Source organism: Ornithorhynchus anatinus, chromosome 4, assembly GCF_004115215.2.
Source record: "Ornithorhynchus anatinus isolate Pmale09 chromosome 4, mOrnAna1.pri.v4, whole genome shotgun sequence".
NCBI lineage: Eukaryota > Metazoa > Chordata > Mammalia > Monotremata > Ornithorhynchidae > Ornithorhynchus > Ornithorhynchus anatinus.
This window is the reverse complement of record NC_041731.1, coordinates 135,849,956-135,864,851: the sequence shown is the minus strand read 5'-3', so window position 1 is coordinate 135,864,851 and position 14,896 is coordinate 135,849,956. Positions and strand designations below refer to the sequence as shown.

The window sequence follows — 14,896 nt, the reverse complement described above, 5'->3', positions numbered from 1 at the left end:
ATGTTGAGTTTTAGGTGGCGGGCCGACATCCAGGTGGAGACGTCCCGGAGGCAGGAGGAGATGCGAGCCATCTCCACTATTGCCATGAGCAGGTGGACTCGAAGAGCAGACTCGACTACAGAAATGGCACCAGATCGAGCCCATTCAGGGTCAGTACAGTGCTCACTGAAGCACTGTAGGGAGCAGGTACCTGAGGACGGGTCAGTCACGGCCCATCCGTCACACCCGAAAAGCAGCATGGCTCAGTGGAAAGAGCCCGGGCTTGGGAGTCAGAAGTTATGGGTTCAAATCTCGGCTCTGCCAGTTGTCAGCTGTGTGACTGTGGGCAAGTCACTTCATTTCTTTGTGCCTCAGTTCCCTCATCTGTAAAATGGGGATGAAGACTGTGAGCCTCACGTGGGGCAATCTGATTAACCTGTATCTACCCCAGCACTTAGAACAGTGCTCTGCACATAGAAAGCACTTAACAAATACCAACATTATTATTATTATTATTATTACCCAAAAAGATGAAGTTAAAGAGAATCTATCACTGAAGAAGAACAGCAGCCCATGGGGGGCCACTTTCAAGGGCACTGGCAAGGACAGTGGAACTTGTCCTGCCCAGTAGGCCTGGCCAAAGTGGTCACCCAGGCTGACCCTCCTAGTTCTGGGGCTCCACCTTTCCCTTCATGTGTTTCCAGCGTCAGGCCACAATCCACAGCTGGGAAGCCAGGCTGGTCCTGCGTGGACCCCGGCCCCAGGGCCTAGAACACTCACAGCTGACCATGTCAAACATCAAAGAGAAACAGAGGGAGCCCTGGTCCGCCCAGTGATGCCACGGGCTCCTGGGAGTCTGTGTCCCCTTGGTGAGCTCCCTGGACCCCGTGGGAGCAGCCAACCCGTGGCCTCTCCGAGAAGGCACCCCAGGTTTTGAAGCCCCCAACCCCGCCACCATGGAAGTAGCCCTTGATTACACCTTCAAAATTCCCCTGGCCCCTTCTCCCTGGGTACTAAGCCCCCAGCCTTTCCTGCCTACTCAGTAGTTTGGGCACTGTGATCATTCACAGGGGTGCCCAAAAGGGAAGGAAGAAGAGGAGAAGAAAAAAGAGCAGGAATGGGGTGCGGGCAGGGGGCTTCTGGCCTAATGTAAAGCCATACAGAGCTCAGCAAGTGGACATTAAGGTCATTTCCTCTGGAGAAGACCCCTGGGAGTAAATCTGCTGGGGTGGGGGGCAGGGCGTTGGGGCTCAGCTCCAGGTTCAGCCCCGAACATTCTACTCCCGAAGATCCGGGAGTATTCCAGAGTCCTCCGAGCGGCTGTCCGTTAATCCTGTGGGGTTGACCTCAGCGATGGAAGGCCACTGATGGGGGGGAGGGTGGTATGGACGGTGAGGCCGGACTTTAGCCCCCAGACCCTCGGGCCGCCTCTGTCCCCGCCTTGTCTCCAACGGACTGTACAGGGCATCACCGCGGGAGGTTTTCTATCCATTGATAACTGCGGGTGCTTGGGTGCGTGCGGGCGTCTATAGGTGCGGGGACAATGGCAACAATGAACTCTGCAGGCTTCTTTAGCTGCTCCAGGGGAGCGGAAGAGAGAAAGGAAGGAATTTCTAACGCATAAATTTCTGGCCCCCAAGAGATTCTGGAAAGAGCAAGGGAGTCTGGTGTCCAGCTACAGGGAGCAGTCCAAGGGGGCCCCAGGCGCCCTGGACACGGGGACCCCAGAGGGTAATCACCGGGCAGGAATGAAAGCCCTCCCCAAGTTGTATATACCCACACCCACACGGCCTCTGCACGCAAATCCACTGGCCCCCAGTGGCTCAGAGCCCTGAGTCCCTCTGAATATCCACTTCCGGGCCTTTAGATCAAGCTACTAAAACGGGAATAATAATCCTTCCTGTGCTGAGGACTGGAAGAGATAAAGAATCATCAGATTGGATACAAATTCTGTCCCACAAGGGGCTCACCGTGTAATTGGATAGGAGGACAGGGATCTTGCAGCATGGCTCAGTGGAAAGAGACTGGGCTTGGGAGTCAGAGGTCATGGATTCTAATCCCAACTCTGCCACTTGTCAGCTGTGTGACCTTGGGCAAGTCACTTAACTTCTCTGGGCCTCAGTGACCTCATCTGGAAAATGGGGATGAAGATTGTGAGCCCTACGTGGGACAACCTGATGACCTTCTATCTCCCCCAGCGTTTAGAACAGTGCTTGGCACATAGTAAGCGCTTAACAAATACCAACATTATTTTACAGAGGTGACAACTGAGGCTAACAGAGGTCCAGTGACTCACCCAAGGACACACCGTGGGCCAATGGTGGAGCTGGAACTAAAACTCGGGCCTCCCCACTGGCCACGCTACTCCCCGGGTGGTCCCAGCAACCCCTCAGGTCCAGACTGTGCCATGGCCGAGCAGTATTTGCTCTCAGGGCTGAGGTGATATGGCCTCAGATAGGGCAGGAAGAGCCAATGCCCTGGGATCCGGGGAGCCAGAGCGGGCGGTGGTGTGTCAGGGGGCACCTGGCTCATGGCTCGGTGGGCTCTCCAGGTGGTGGACACAGCCGGGGCCAGCGTCTCAGTATGGTGGCATCTTTCACCCGAGGCAGCATGGTCTAGTGGATAGAGCACAGTCCTGGGAGTCAGAAGGACCTGGGTTCTAATCCCAGCTTCATCACTTGTCTATTTTGTGAACCTGGGCAAGTCGCTTCACTTCTCTGTGCTCAGTTACTGCATCTGTAAAATGGGGATTAAGACTGAATGCCCCATGAGAGACAGGGACACTGTCCAACCTAACTGGCTTTATCTACCCCAGTGCTTAGTACAGTGCCAGGCACATAATAAGCGCTTAACAAATACCAATAAAAAAATTTCACTGTGAGTAGGAAATGTGTCTACCAACTCTGCTATATTGTACTCTCCCAAGATCTTAGTACATGGCTCCGCACACAGTAAAGGCTCAGTAAACGCAATTGATTGATGAATCGTAGCTGCTGCCACTCCCACTGCAGCAGCCAAACCATTAGAAGATGGTAAAAAGACCCAGGCTCAGAGAGGCACATCCAATGCCTCTCTGGGGAGGTGGCTGCCTACGGGTTAATGATATTTTCTTTCCCAAGTGGGGACTGTTAACTAATTGGGGCCAGGCAGACTCCTCTTCCATTCGGAAGTCTATAATTCACAGCCATAGCGTTCCTGGGGTCGGGGGCAGCAGGGCTGGACTCTCCCCCACGGCCCGTCTTTCACAGGCTACGAGCCCTCAGCCCTTCAATGTGTTGGTGACCAGAAGCACCTGCCTGGACTTGGGGCACGAGAGGCCCGGCTGGTACCGCAGCCAAGTGCACCAGGCACGTGGTCAGGGCCGGGCTGCCAGGCTGTCTGGCTGTCCAGCTTCTATTACTATGGTATTTGTTAATCGCTTACTATGCGCCAAGCACTGTTCTAAGCCCCGGGGTAGATACAAGGTAATCAGATTGGCCTACTTGGGGCTCACAGTCTTAATCCCCATTTTATAGATGAAGTAACTGAGGCACAAAGACATTAAGTGACTTGCCCAAGGTCATATAATAATGATAATGTTGGTATCTGGTAGGCACTTACTATGTGCAGAGCACTGTTCTAAGCGCTGGGGTAGATACAGGGTCATCAGGTTGTCCCACGTGAGGCTCACAGTCTTCATATGGAAGACAAGTGGCGGGGCCGGGATTAGAACCCACGTCCTCTGACTACCAAGCCCATGATCTCGCCACTAGGTCATATCGCTTCCCTAGGCCACGCCGTCTCTCTAACTTCTCCCAGCAGCAGTGGTGGCTCAGTCTCAGAATCCAGTCATTCCCACATTCCCTGTCCCTACCCAGGCCCTCGTCCACCCCTGGGTGGGGAGGCAGTAATAATAACAATGTTGGTATTTGTTAAGCGCTTACTATGAGCGAGTACACTGTTCTAAGTGCTGGGGTAGATACAGGGCAATCAGGTTGTCCCTTGTGAGGCTCACAGTCTTCATCCCCATTTTACAGATGAGGGAACTGAGGCAGAGAGAAGTGAAGTGACTTGCCCACAGTCACACAGCTGACAAGTGGCAGAGCCTGGATTCGAACCCATGACCTCTGACTCCAAAGCCCATGCTCTTTCCATTGAGCCATGCTGCTTCTCAGTGGGGGGCGGGGGGGGGGGGGTACTGGTCCTCCGGGGCATCGGACTGCTCCTCATCACAGGGGGCTGTCTTCCCTTACGCCTGCTGTCTCTGTGACCCCTTGGGCTGAGACTGCGAGTTCCTTGAGGAGAGGGATTCCATCATACTTTCCCCAAATGCTCAGCACAGCACTCTACATATATGGAGTGCTTGCTAAACCCCAACTGGCTAAACAGCAAGAGGCCCCATCAAGAGAATTGCTGCCCGCCTATGCCCGTACCCGCCTCGACCGACGGCAACTCGGGCCTCTTGCCCCGCCTCGGCATCCGGGCTCTGGCAGGACATGGCCTTCCGGGCCGAGATCCCGTGGGGGCAGCACCGGCGGGACCCCCCCGTGCCCACGCTCCCGCCCGGCGGCCGGTGGCCGGGCTTGCCAACAGCAATTAAGTGAAACAAGGTGAGAGTGCATGACGACAACTTAAAAGGGAGCCATAAAGGCAGTTATAACTCAATTAAACAAAGCTGCAAGCGCGGGTTTACGAGGGCACCAGATGGAAGGGGGAGAGTCCGGGGCCAAACGGCGGCCAGAGGCAGCGAGAGCACGCCAAGTCCGTTCCGGAGCGGAGCCTGGAGCTCCCCAAGGGCCGGGCTGGGGCCCGGGCTTCGAGCCCCTTCCCGGCCCCCTCTTTCGCCCACACCCTGCTCTGGGGCGGGCGCTCGTTCCCTCCCCTGCCCCAGTTCAGACACGCAGTTTTGCCTCCAGGTGGGGAAGAGGCTCTTCTGCTCCCCCTCGAAGCCCGGAACCACACAAGGATTCCCGGCTCCGTGGCCTCCGCAACCAAGCGCCAAAGCCCTGGGGCCGAGGGGCCCTGGCGCCCTGGACCGCTCCCTCGGGGGTCGACGGTGACGAGGGGGTGATGATGATGAGGGGGCGAGGAGGCAGGGAGGGTCCAAATGCAAGGCAACCAGCAGACAGCCATGAGTCAAAAACCCTAGTCAGTATTCTTCTAGATGCTTGCTGACTATTAAGAAGCGAGAAGTTCTTTGTGAAAATCCCACAAAGTCAACCCTCACAAAAGCCAAATAGGACCTTTGGGCGATAAGGGAAGAATTTCCAGGAAGAGCAAACAGTTGGAGTTGTGAGGAGGTCCCGGCAAAGGGTGCTGACAGAGCACGTGTGGGGCGCTGTGCTGCACGCTATGCTGAGAGCTTGACTAAGTACAACAGGACCCGAAGCCTGCCCCATCCTTCAGGAGCCTCAGGGTTCAGCACCTGGCGCTGTGGGGGCTAGAGGGGAGGGCCACGGCGAAGGGAGGGGCTGGGGGAGCAGAACACACCAGCGCACCAGCGATTTATGACTTAAGAAAGAGTTATCCCCAGGGGATTGGGGCAAGCCATCAGGGTAGGGAGCAGGGGGGTCCAGGACAAGCCCTCCGAAGGGGTCTGAGGTGAGTCCTCCCTGGGGGACAGAAGGCTACAGGCTGCCTTTGGCAGTTATGAATAACTGCTCTTAGTGTTGATTTAATGTAGCCGTCGGGATCGCAGCGTTTTAATTGATCGTCACCCTCTGCGGGGGTGTGGTCACAGTCAAGGAACCGTGGCCAGGGACAAGCAGGGGGCATGGCTGCGAGCGAACGGCACCTTCTCCCAAGGGGGAGGTGGGACACAGAGTGCCGGAGCCTGGGCTGTGAGCCCATCTCAGGATCTGGGAGGAGAAACCACCCCCACAGGACTTCCGTGTGGCCCATGGCTCAGTCCATCCAAGGAAGCTGGGATCCCACTTACTCCCGGAGCTCAGAGCACTGCAGGCCCAGGCCCAGGACGCTGACTGCCCGCCGATGACTCAGTGAGGCCGGGGAGGCACCTTCTCCCGTCTACTTACTGGCTGGCCACCTCAAAACACACCCACCTGACCCCAGCTGTCCCTCCCTATTCCAGGCCCGCTGGCTCTCCCCCTGATAGCAGCCAACCCCCTCCCCACACACCTGCCGGCCCCCAGCTGCAGTGCTGGAGTCTAAGGCATCTGTTGGAAGAGGGGCTGTAGCCCCCGAATAGACCCTGGAAGTTGCTTACACTGCCTACCCTGCTGGGCTTGGGGCCGGGGTGAGCGGCGGGCAATGTGGGCAGTGGGAGCTTAAGCCGTGCTCGATTCTAAAATTGGTTTGCTTCTCTTCAGATGACTCAGCCCTCAATCTGTACAATGTAAGCACCTTGAGGGCAGGGATCGTGTCTATTTCCTCTACTGGTCTTTGCCAAGTGCTCGGTACAGTGCTCTGCACAGGGTAGACTATCAGTTCCTTGAGGGAAGAGAGAAGCAGCATGGCCTAGCGGAAAGACCCCATGCCTGGGAATCAGAGGACCTGGGTTCTAGTCCCAGTTCTGCCACCTACCTGCTGTGTGACTTTGGGCAAGTCACTTCATTTCTCTGTGTCTCAGTTACCTCATTTGTAAAATGGGGATTAAGACCGTAAGCCCCACGTGGGACAACCTGATAACCTTGTATTTACCCCAGAGCTTAGAACAGTGTTTGGCACATAGTAAGCGCTTATCAAATACGCTTAACAAATACCATCATCATTATTATTATTACCTGTTCTCCCTCCGCCTTGCGACTGTGAGCCCCATATAGTATTGTATTTGTTAAGCACTTACAAAATGTCAAGTACTCTTTTCAAAGTTGGGGTAGATACAAGTTAATCAGGTTGAACACAATCCCTGCCTCCCACACGGGGCTCACAGTCTAAGTAGAAGGGAGAACAGGCACTGAACCCCCATGAGGGACAAGGACCGTGTCCAATTTGATTACCTCGTATTTACCCCAGGGCTTAGTATACCGCTCGGCACCTAAGTGCTTAACAAAATACCTCAATTATTATGATTTATCATCATTCTAATAATAATAATGTTGGTATTTGTTAAGCGCTTACTATGTGCATAGTACTGTTCTAAGCACTGGGGTAGATACAGGGTAATCAGGTTGTCCCACGTGAGGCTCACAGTTAATCCCCATTTTACAGATGAGGTAACTGAGGCAGAGAGAAGTGAAGTGACTTGCCCACAGTCACACGGCTGACAAGTGGCAGAGCCATGACCTCAGACTCCCAAGCCCGGGCTCTTTCCACTGAGCCACGCTGCTACCAACTCTGTGTAGTCCCCCAAGCGCTCAGTACAGTGCTCAGCACAAAGTAAGCGGTCACCGACTCCTTCTAGTGATGGAGTGCCCTCACAGTTGCTGTGTCCATTTTATTCATTCATTCCACCGGAAAGCCGACCTGTCCACCGAGAACCGTGTTGTTCCACTCATCTGTGGGCTTGGGGAGGGAGAAGACGAGGACTCCACTAGTCCAGTGTCCCCAGCTCAGAGGCCCATGGACCTGGGGAGGGAGAGGACAAAGAACCCCGTCGGTCCGGTGTCTCAGGCTTAGAACCCAGTGGGCTCAGAGAGGAGAGGACCCCGCAGGTCCCGGACCCTGGCTCAGAACCCCGTGGGTGATGACGAGGATGGGGAACAAGAGTCCGTTCAACTGGAAAACAGTTCAGGAAGATCTTCTTTCATCTCAGCAGAATACCCCCCGATCCCACCAGCCCCATTCCCCAGAGCCCATCTGGAGGTGAGAGGGAGCCGTGGAATCGTTGGCTCTTCGGACTTCTGAGGGTGGTCCCAGTGTCGGACTGGCAGCGGGACACCTCACGACGGCACCCAGAAGCCCAGCGATTCGTCCAACTCACCGGCAACTCGAAACCTAGCCAGCACCAGCTATTCTGGGCTCTCCCGGGTTCAGCAGCCCCATACTGGCACGAGGGCCTCGATGAGCTCAGGCACCAACACTGGCCACCGCTCCTCGGCATCCCCTCCGGAGCCCACCTCCCCAAGCAGGCACAATCCACGGCCCATAGAGAGGCGGGGAGTGGGGGGGGGGGGGGTCAGCACATACGGGCCACAGCTCAGTCAGACCCCGGCCATGGGGTGCTTGATCTCTACTCTCCCTTCCCACCCCACTCCCCACCACCAGCATGCTGCCTCTCCTCCCACCATCTATCACAGAGCCACCTCTGTCTGCACGGGCGTGAAGGCAGTGGCTTCTCTGCCCGTTCAGGGACAGCCTCGGGCCCCTGGCATGCTCCAAGATCTTTCCCCTCATCCCCTCACTTCTGGGGAGGGGTGCTGCCACCCGCAGCCCAGCCTCCCCTTCCGCTCTCATTCTATTCTTCCCATGGCCAGCGGGCCAGCCAGCAAGAGGAGACGGGTGGGAGGAAGGGACTCGGTTTCAGCTCAGACCCCATTCAGCTTCAGCCCGCCATCAGCCTTCTCCCTGCCCGTAGTAGCGGGGACCCCTCCCTGTGGAGTCTAGAGAAGTGAGACCCGCCCCCTCCTCCCTCCATCCCCCCTGCTCCACCCCCCACCACTAATAGCGACCATTCACATTCGCAAACACACACATACCTCAGAAGGGCCTCCCTTCAATGTGTGTTTGACAGAGCAAGCGGAGGCACAAAGCGGTAGCTGTTAGAGCCCAGGAGTCCTGGTGGAGAATTAGATCACTAGGGAAAAATCCTTCCAAGCCCCTTTATGGAAAATAAGGCCTGACTCTGTCAACGCACGAGCCCGCACACCACAACCTTCAGCGGCAAGCCAGTACCCCAAGGCCCACTTGATTAGGAGAAAGAATTTACTTTAAAAAAAAAATAAATGACACTGACCCAAGAACCCAACATCGATTCTAAAAGATGGAAAAGGGCAGGTTTTGAGAATTTCGATTCTGTAGGGTTGGAGTCTTTTCCGGGAACGTCCTTTTCCTTTCCCAGCAAACAGATGCCCGTCACATGCCTTTGGACCCCCAGTCTTAGCTGAATTGCCCCCAGTCAGTTCACAGTTCCCGCTTGGGCAGAAAAGCATCTCTACTCCGCAGAGGGGCTCGGCTCCCAATTCGTGAGCACTCCGTGAACGGTTTGACCGCTTGCGCGTGTTAGCAGCAGAGGTGAGATGCGGGCCTGTCCCCTCTGGCTGTCTGAGTGACCTCCTGCACATCACAGAACTCGGGACGGGACGCCCCCGCCCCAGCCTGCCCCACCCCCACTGTGCGCAAGAGGAGAGTTTTGCCAAGTGAGCCATTTCTCTTTCACAGGGGAGGGGGCGGCCTTGACCGCTCTCCCGGCCCAAGGAGACGAAAACAAATCTCGCACAAACCGTTCCAACCTGGAGCTTCCAGAGCACAGCGTCTGAGGGAGCGAGCCCCCTGCGGATCCAGCTGGGCCCCCCAGGTTCTGGGCCCCTTGAGTCCCACGGTTGGTGAGGGACTACGCCTGGCGCCTGCCGCACTGTCCTGGATCCCTATATCCCCGCTGCCTGTCCCATCCTGGCACCCCACCCAGACACAGCATCACGACCAGTCACAGCCACTCTCACCCCATGCGGCTACAGTGTCTCTGCCCCGGTAGCCACAACCACAGCCACCCCACCCAGACGTGACCATCCAGCCCCCACAGCCAACCCTAAGCTCAAGGGGTTCAAATGTGACAGACGGGACAGTCGGGGAGGAGGGCAGCCAGGACAGGAGGAAGGGAGGGGGCCGTAGGTCTCATTAGCTCACAGCAACCCTGCCTGCCTCCACCCGGGCTCGGACTTCTTCTGGTACCTCAAACTCTTCTCCCTGGCAGTATGGGCCACGAGCCCCGGCCCAGCGAGTCAGGCAACCCTGGCCCGTGGCCCCTGTGGGCCCAAGCCTTCGCAGTCCAGGAGCTTCTCCGGGGGACTGGGTGCATCCAGGTTCTCACTGGCCTCGGGATGACAGGGCACCAAGAAAGTCCAGGGGGCTCTGACGGTCCCACCCAGGGGGCGAGGTGGGGGAGAGGGCGCACTGGCCACGAGGCCCGGGAAACAAGGAGCTGGAGGGTGGAGGAAGGGGGCGTCCAGCTGAGCACCACTGAGGCAGACCCTGGACAAACCGGCTGGCCAGAAGCAGAGAGGACAGAGACCCCTGGGGGATGTGGACAACCCTCTTCCAGCCCACGAATAAGGTCTCGGGCCATTTCTTGCCTCCAGATAGCCTCGGAGTGCTGAGCACAGGCTCTACCACTCTTCTTCCTCTGTCTCTTAAGTAAGTGGGTCCCCACCGACAGGCACAGTTTCTGTGCAGGTGAGAGGCCCTGGAGGCACCACTGGTGTTGGAAACGCAGTGAAGGGAGAAGAATGACAGAATCCCTCCCTTCGAGGGGGCTCAAAAATGGGCCGGCGGCTCCCTGAGGCTCCAGCCTTGAACAGGGAGCACCCGTTGGCCCGTCCTGGACCACAGACTCTTTGAGCTCGGGTGTGCCACTCCTCTCCCCTCGCGGCAGCTGGGGCCTGGATCTGGGTCAAAGGCTTCTCTTGCGAGCTTGCCCTCCTTACCAGCTCACCTGCCCCTGGCTCACTGTGTGACTTTGGACAACTCACTTACCCTCTCTGGGTCTCAGTTTCCTCCTCTGTTAAACAGGGAGAAGGCCCTTATTCGATCTCTCTGACTCTCAGACTACGAGTCCCATGAGGGACAGGGACTGGACCTGACCTGATTATCTTGGCTTCTCCCTAGTGCTTGACACAGTGCGAGTGCTGAATAAATACCGTTGTTATTACAAACACGAATACCTTCGATCCAATTTTTCTGCCCAGGCCCCACAGTGATTGCTATTTCAGCTCAAGAAGACGAATGGTGAGGGGTGCCCGCGTCAATAATTACAAGCGCGTTCCCAGGAAGGGGTGATTCTTTTTAAGGAGGGTGGCTCGCAGCGAGGGAGGGAGAAGGGAAACGCCACCTTCGTGGAGGCAGGGCTCCGATCTAACCCCGGCCCCTCCAGAGACAAGTGACTAAATCACTTTGGGGTTCATTTTCTCCCAGACGTATCAATTACATTAAAGCCACTGAGAGCACCCAGTCAATTCAGACAATCACTGAGAAACCCTACAGTCATGAAAGAGACAGGGGAGAGGGGGGGTCCCTGGGGAGAAGGGAGGTGGGGAGGGGTCTACGATACACTTCGACTTGGCGTTCAGGCTTCTGCCCTGGATCTGCTAGGCTTAACAGCCAGCAGCCTGCTCTGCCCCCATAGTCATTTTCCAAAAGCTTCTAACTCTAAGGATCTCGTATCTAACCCTGTACTGCGCACTGTACTGTACAGTGCACAGTACAGGGTTTGGCGTGTCCACATTTCATGGACGCCCCTGCCTGCATTCATTCCAGGCTCCTGGGGCAGCCGGGTTCAAGCCTGGGTTTGTAAATGTTTGCACTCCTTTCCCTTCCCTTCGACAGGCCCAGTTATCAATTAACCCGCCCTAGCGGGGTCTCAGGGAGGGCAGAGTGGACTGAGAGGTCTCATGCCTTCTCGGCCCAGGGGCTCCGGACTAAGGCCAGAAAGACCCCAGCCCGGTGACGGCCTCGACTGACCTGGGAGGGGTCAGTATGGGGGCCGCTCCTGCCCCGGAGCAGGGAGACAAGTTGGGAGATTGGGGGATTGGCCAGATGGGCTTGTTGCCAGTGACTGCTGGCAATCATTATTATTATTACTATGGTATTTGTTAAGCACTCACCATGTGCCAAGGACTGTTCTAAGCACTGGGGTAATAATAACAATAATAATAATAATAATAATGACGGTATTTGTTAAGCACTTACTATGTGCCAAGCACTTTTCTAAATGCTGGGGTAGATACAAGATGGTCAGGTTGTCCCATGTAAGGCTCACAGTCGTGGCTCAGTGGAAAGAGCCCGGGCTTGGGAGTCAGAGGTCATGGATTCGAATCCCGGGTCTGCCACTTGTCAGCTGTGTGACTGTGGACAAGTCACTTCACTTCTCTGGGCCTCAGTTACCTCATCTGTAAAATGGGGATTAACTGTGAGCCTCACGTGGGGCAACCTGATTACCCTCTATCTACCCCAGCGTTTAGAACAGTGCTCTGCACATAGTAAGCGCTTAACAAATACCAACTTAATCCCCATTTTCCAGATGAGGGAACTGAGGCCCAGAGAAGTTAAGGGGTCTCCCCAAAGTCACACAGCTCACAAGTGGCAGAGACGGAATCAGAACCCACATCCTCTGACTCCCCAGCCTGTGCTCTTTCCACTGAGCCACGCCACTTTTCTAGATATAAGGTAATCAGGTTGTCCCACGTGGGCTCACGGTCCTCATCCCCATTTTATAAATGAAGTAACTGAGGCCCAGAGAAGTGAAGAAATACTAACGATGGTATTCTTTAAGCACTTACTATGTGCCAAACACTGTTCTAAGTGCTGGGGTAGGGGCTCACAGTCTGCATCCCCATGTTCCAGATGAGGGAACGGAGGCCCAGAGAAGCGAAGCGACTTGGCCGGGGTCACCCGGTGGTGGCGCGGGGATGGGGACCCAGGTGGTCCGAGGCCCAGGCCCGTGCCCCGCCGGTCCCCCGTCCCATCCCGTCCCCCCCGGGGTCCCCTACCTGGGGGTCTCTGGGAGGGGCGCTCCTCCAGGCCGGACAGCGGGAGCCGGGCCGCCCAACCGCCGCTCACCGTCACCGCCAGGTAGATGCAGAAGACGGAGCCGGCGGCCACCATCCCTCCGGCCGGGGGCCGGGACGGGGAAGAGCTCGAGGTCCGGCCCGTCCTAGACATCCTCCGGCCGCATGTTGTCCTCCGGCCCGGGGCGCTCGCCAACGCCTCCGCCGACCACTGTGATGACCGCTGCGCTGCTGGGAGAGGGAAGGCCCCGCACGGGCCCAGAGACTGTCAGTGTCCGCAACGAGTCGCTCTCCCGCCACCCTGTCCCGCACGCTTCACGGGAGAGAGAACTGGGAAGGGGAGATGGGGGGGGTGGGGAGGGGGTCTCTTAGGGAACGGGAATCTCTTAGGGATTGGGGTGGGGACTGGGGTGAGGATGGGGGTGTCATTTAGGGAATGGGAATCTCCCGCGGGGTGGGGGCTGGCGGGGGGGGGGTGTCTTTTAGGGAACGGGAATCTCCCACGGGGTGGGGGCTGGGGGGGGAGGGGGTGTCTTTTAGGGAACGGGAATCTCCCACGGGGTGGGGAGGGGGTGTCTTTTAGGGAACAGGAATCTCCCACGGGGTAGGGGCTGGGGCAGGGGGGAGGGAGCAGCTCGGCGTAATGGATAGAACACGGGCCCGGGAGGTCATGAGTTCTAATCCCGGCTCCGCCACTCGTCTGCTGTGTGACCTCGGCCAAGTCACTTCACTTCTCTGGGCCTCAGTTACCTCATCTGGGAAACGGGGGTTGAGACTGGGAGCCCCACGTGGGCCAGGAACCGGGTCCGCCCCGACTTGGTGTCCACCTCAGCTCTCAGTACAGTGTCTTGCACATAGGAAGGGCTTAACGAATACCATCATCATCATCATTACCCTACCCCAGCGCTTAGAACAGTGCCCTGCACGTAGTAAGCGCTTAACAAATACCGACATTAGGATGATGATCCCGGGATTTTGGTGGAAGAGAAAAAGTGACTCTGACCGGCACCGTCGCGGAATAGTAATACCAATAATGGTGGTATCTGTTAGGCGCTTACTCGGTCCCAAGCACTGCGCTAAGCCCCGGGGGAGGGACGAGGTGATCAGGTGGTCTCCCCCGGGGCTCACCGGCTTCATCCCCATTTTAGAGATGAGGTGGGTGAGGCGCGGGTTGGGCAGACGGCCCCGCTGCCGATGGGCGGGCCGGGGCCGGGCTCCAGAGCGGAGGAGGGCGGGCGGGCTCGGACCCCCGGGGCTGCGGGACGGAGGTCGGAGGGGGGGGAAACGGCCTTACCCGGCCCGGGGGGGTCCCCGCTCCCGAAGCGGACGATCTCGGACTCCGGTCGGCGCCAGACGCGCTGACACCGCTGCGCTGGACGCTCTGCACCGCGCCGGCGCCTTCTCAGCCCGCGGCCCGCACACTGGACGCCCAGAGCGGGACACGCCCCCGGGCACCACCCAGGACACGCCCCCGGGACCCTGACCGCGCCCCCGGCACCCCGAGGCCACGCCCCCTGGCCGCAGGCCCCGCCCCCAGTGCGCTGACCACGCCCCCAGGCTCCTGATCCCGCCCCCAGGGCCTCGATTATATATGTTGGTATTTGTCAAGCGCTTACTATGTGCCGAGCACTGTTCTAAGCGCTGGGGTAGACATAAGGGAATCGGGTTGTCCCCCGTGGGGCTCACAGTCTTAATCCCCATTTTATTCATTCATTCATTCAATAGTATTTATTGAGCGCTTACTATGTGCAGAGCACTGGACTAAGCGCTTGGGATGAACAAGTCGGCAACAGATAGAGACAGTCCCTGCCGTTTGACGGGCTTACAGTCTAATCGGGGGAGACGGACAGACAAGAACAATGGCACTAAACAGCGTCAAGGGGAAGAACATATAAAAACAATGGCAACTAAATAGAATCAAGGCGATGTACAATTCATTAACAAAATAAATAGGGTAACGAAAATATATACAGTTGAGCGGACGGGTACAGTGCTGTGGGGATGGGAAGGGAGAGGTGGAGGAGCAGAGGGAAAAGGGGAAAATGAGGCTTTAGCTGCGGAGAGGTAAAGGGGGGATGGCAGAGGGAGTAGAGGGGGAAGAGGAGCTCAGTCTGGGAAGGCCTCTTGGAGGAGGTGATTTTTAAGTAAGGTTTTGAAGAGGGAAAGAGAATCAGTTTGGCGGAGGTGAGGAGGGAGGGCGTTCCAGGATGAGGGAACTGAGGCACAGAGAAGTTAAGTGACTTGCCCACAGTCACACAGCTGACAAGTGGCAGAGCTGGGATTCGAACTCATGAGCCCTGACTCCAAAGCCCGTGCTC

The 14,896-nt window shown here is 57.1% G+C and overlaps 1 protein-coding gene across 7 annotated transcripts in view; it reads right to left on the bottom strand.

The window, feature by feature from the left end:
* Positions 1–14,007, bottom strand: part of FGFR3 (fibroblast growth factor receptor 3) — a 55,234-nt gene extending 41,227 nt beyond the window's left edge. For 6 of the 7 annotated variants that reach the window (XM_029063083.1, XM_029063086.1, XM_029063088.1 and 3 more), the window contains exons 1-2: positions 13,873–14,007; positions 12,561–12,809 (exon numbers count right to left, since the gene is read on the bottom strand). In XM_029063083.1, the coding sequence (XP_028918916.1) occupies positions 12,561–12,732 (172 nt within the window). In that variant the 5' untranslated portion in view covers positions 12,733–12,809; positions 13,873–14,007. The remainder of the gene's footprint in view (positions 1–12,560; positions 12,810–13,872) is intronic. The other variant, XM_029063084.1, reaches the window with a different exon arrangement.
* Positions 14,008–14,896: the final 889 nt, after the last annotated feature.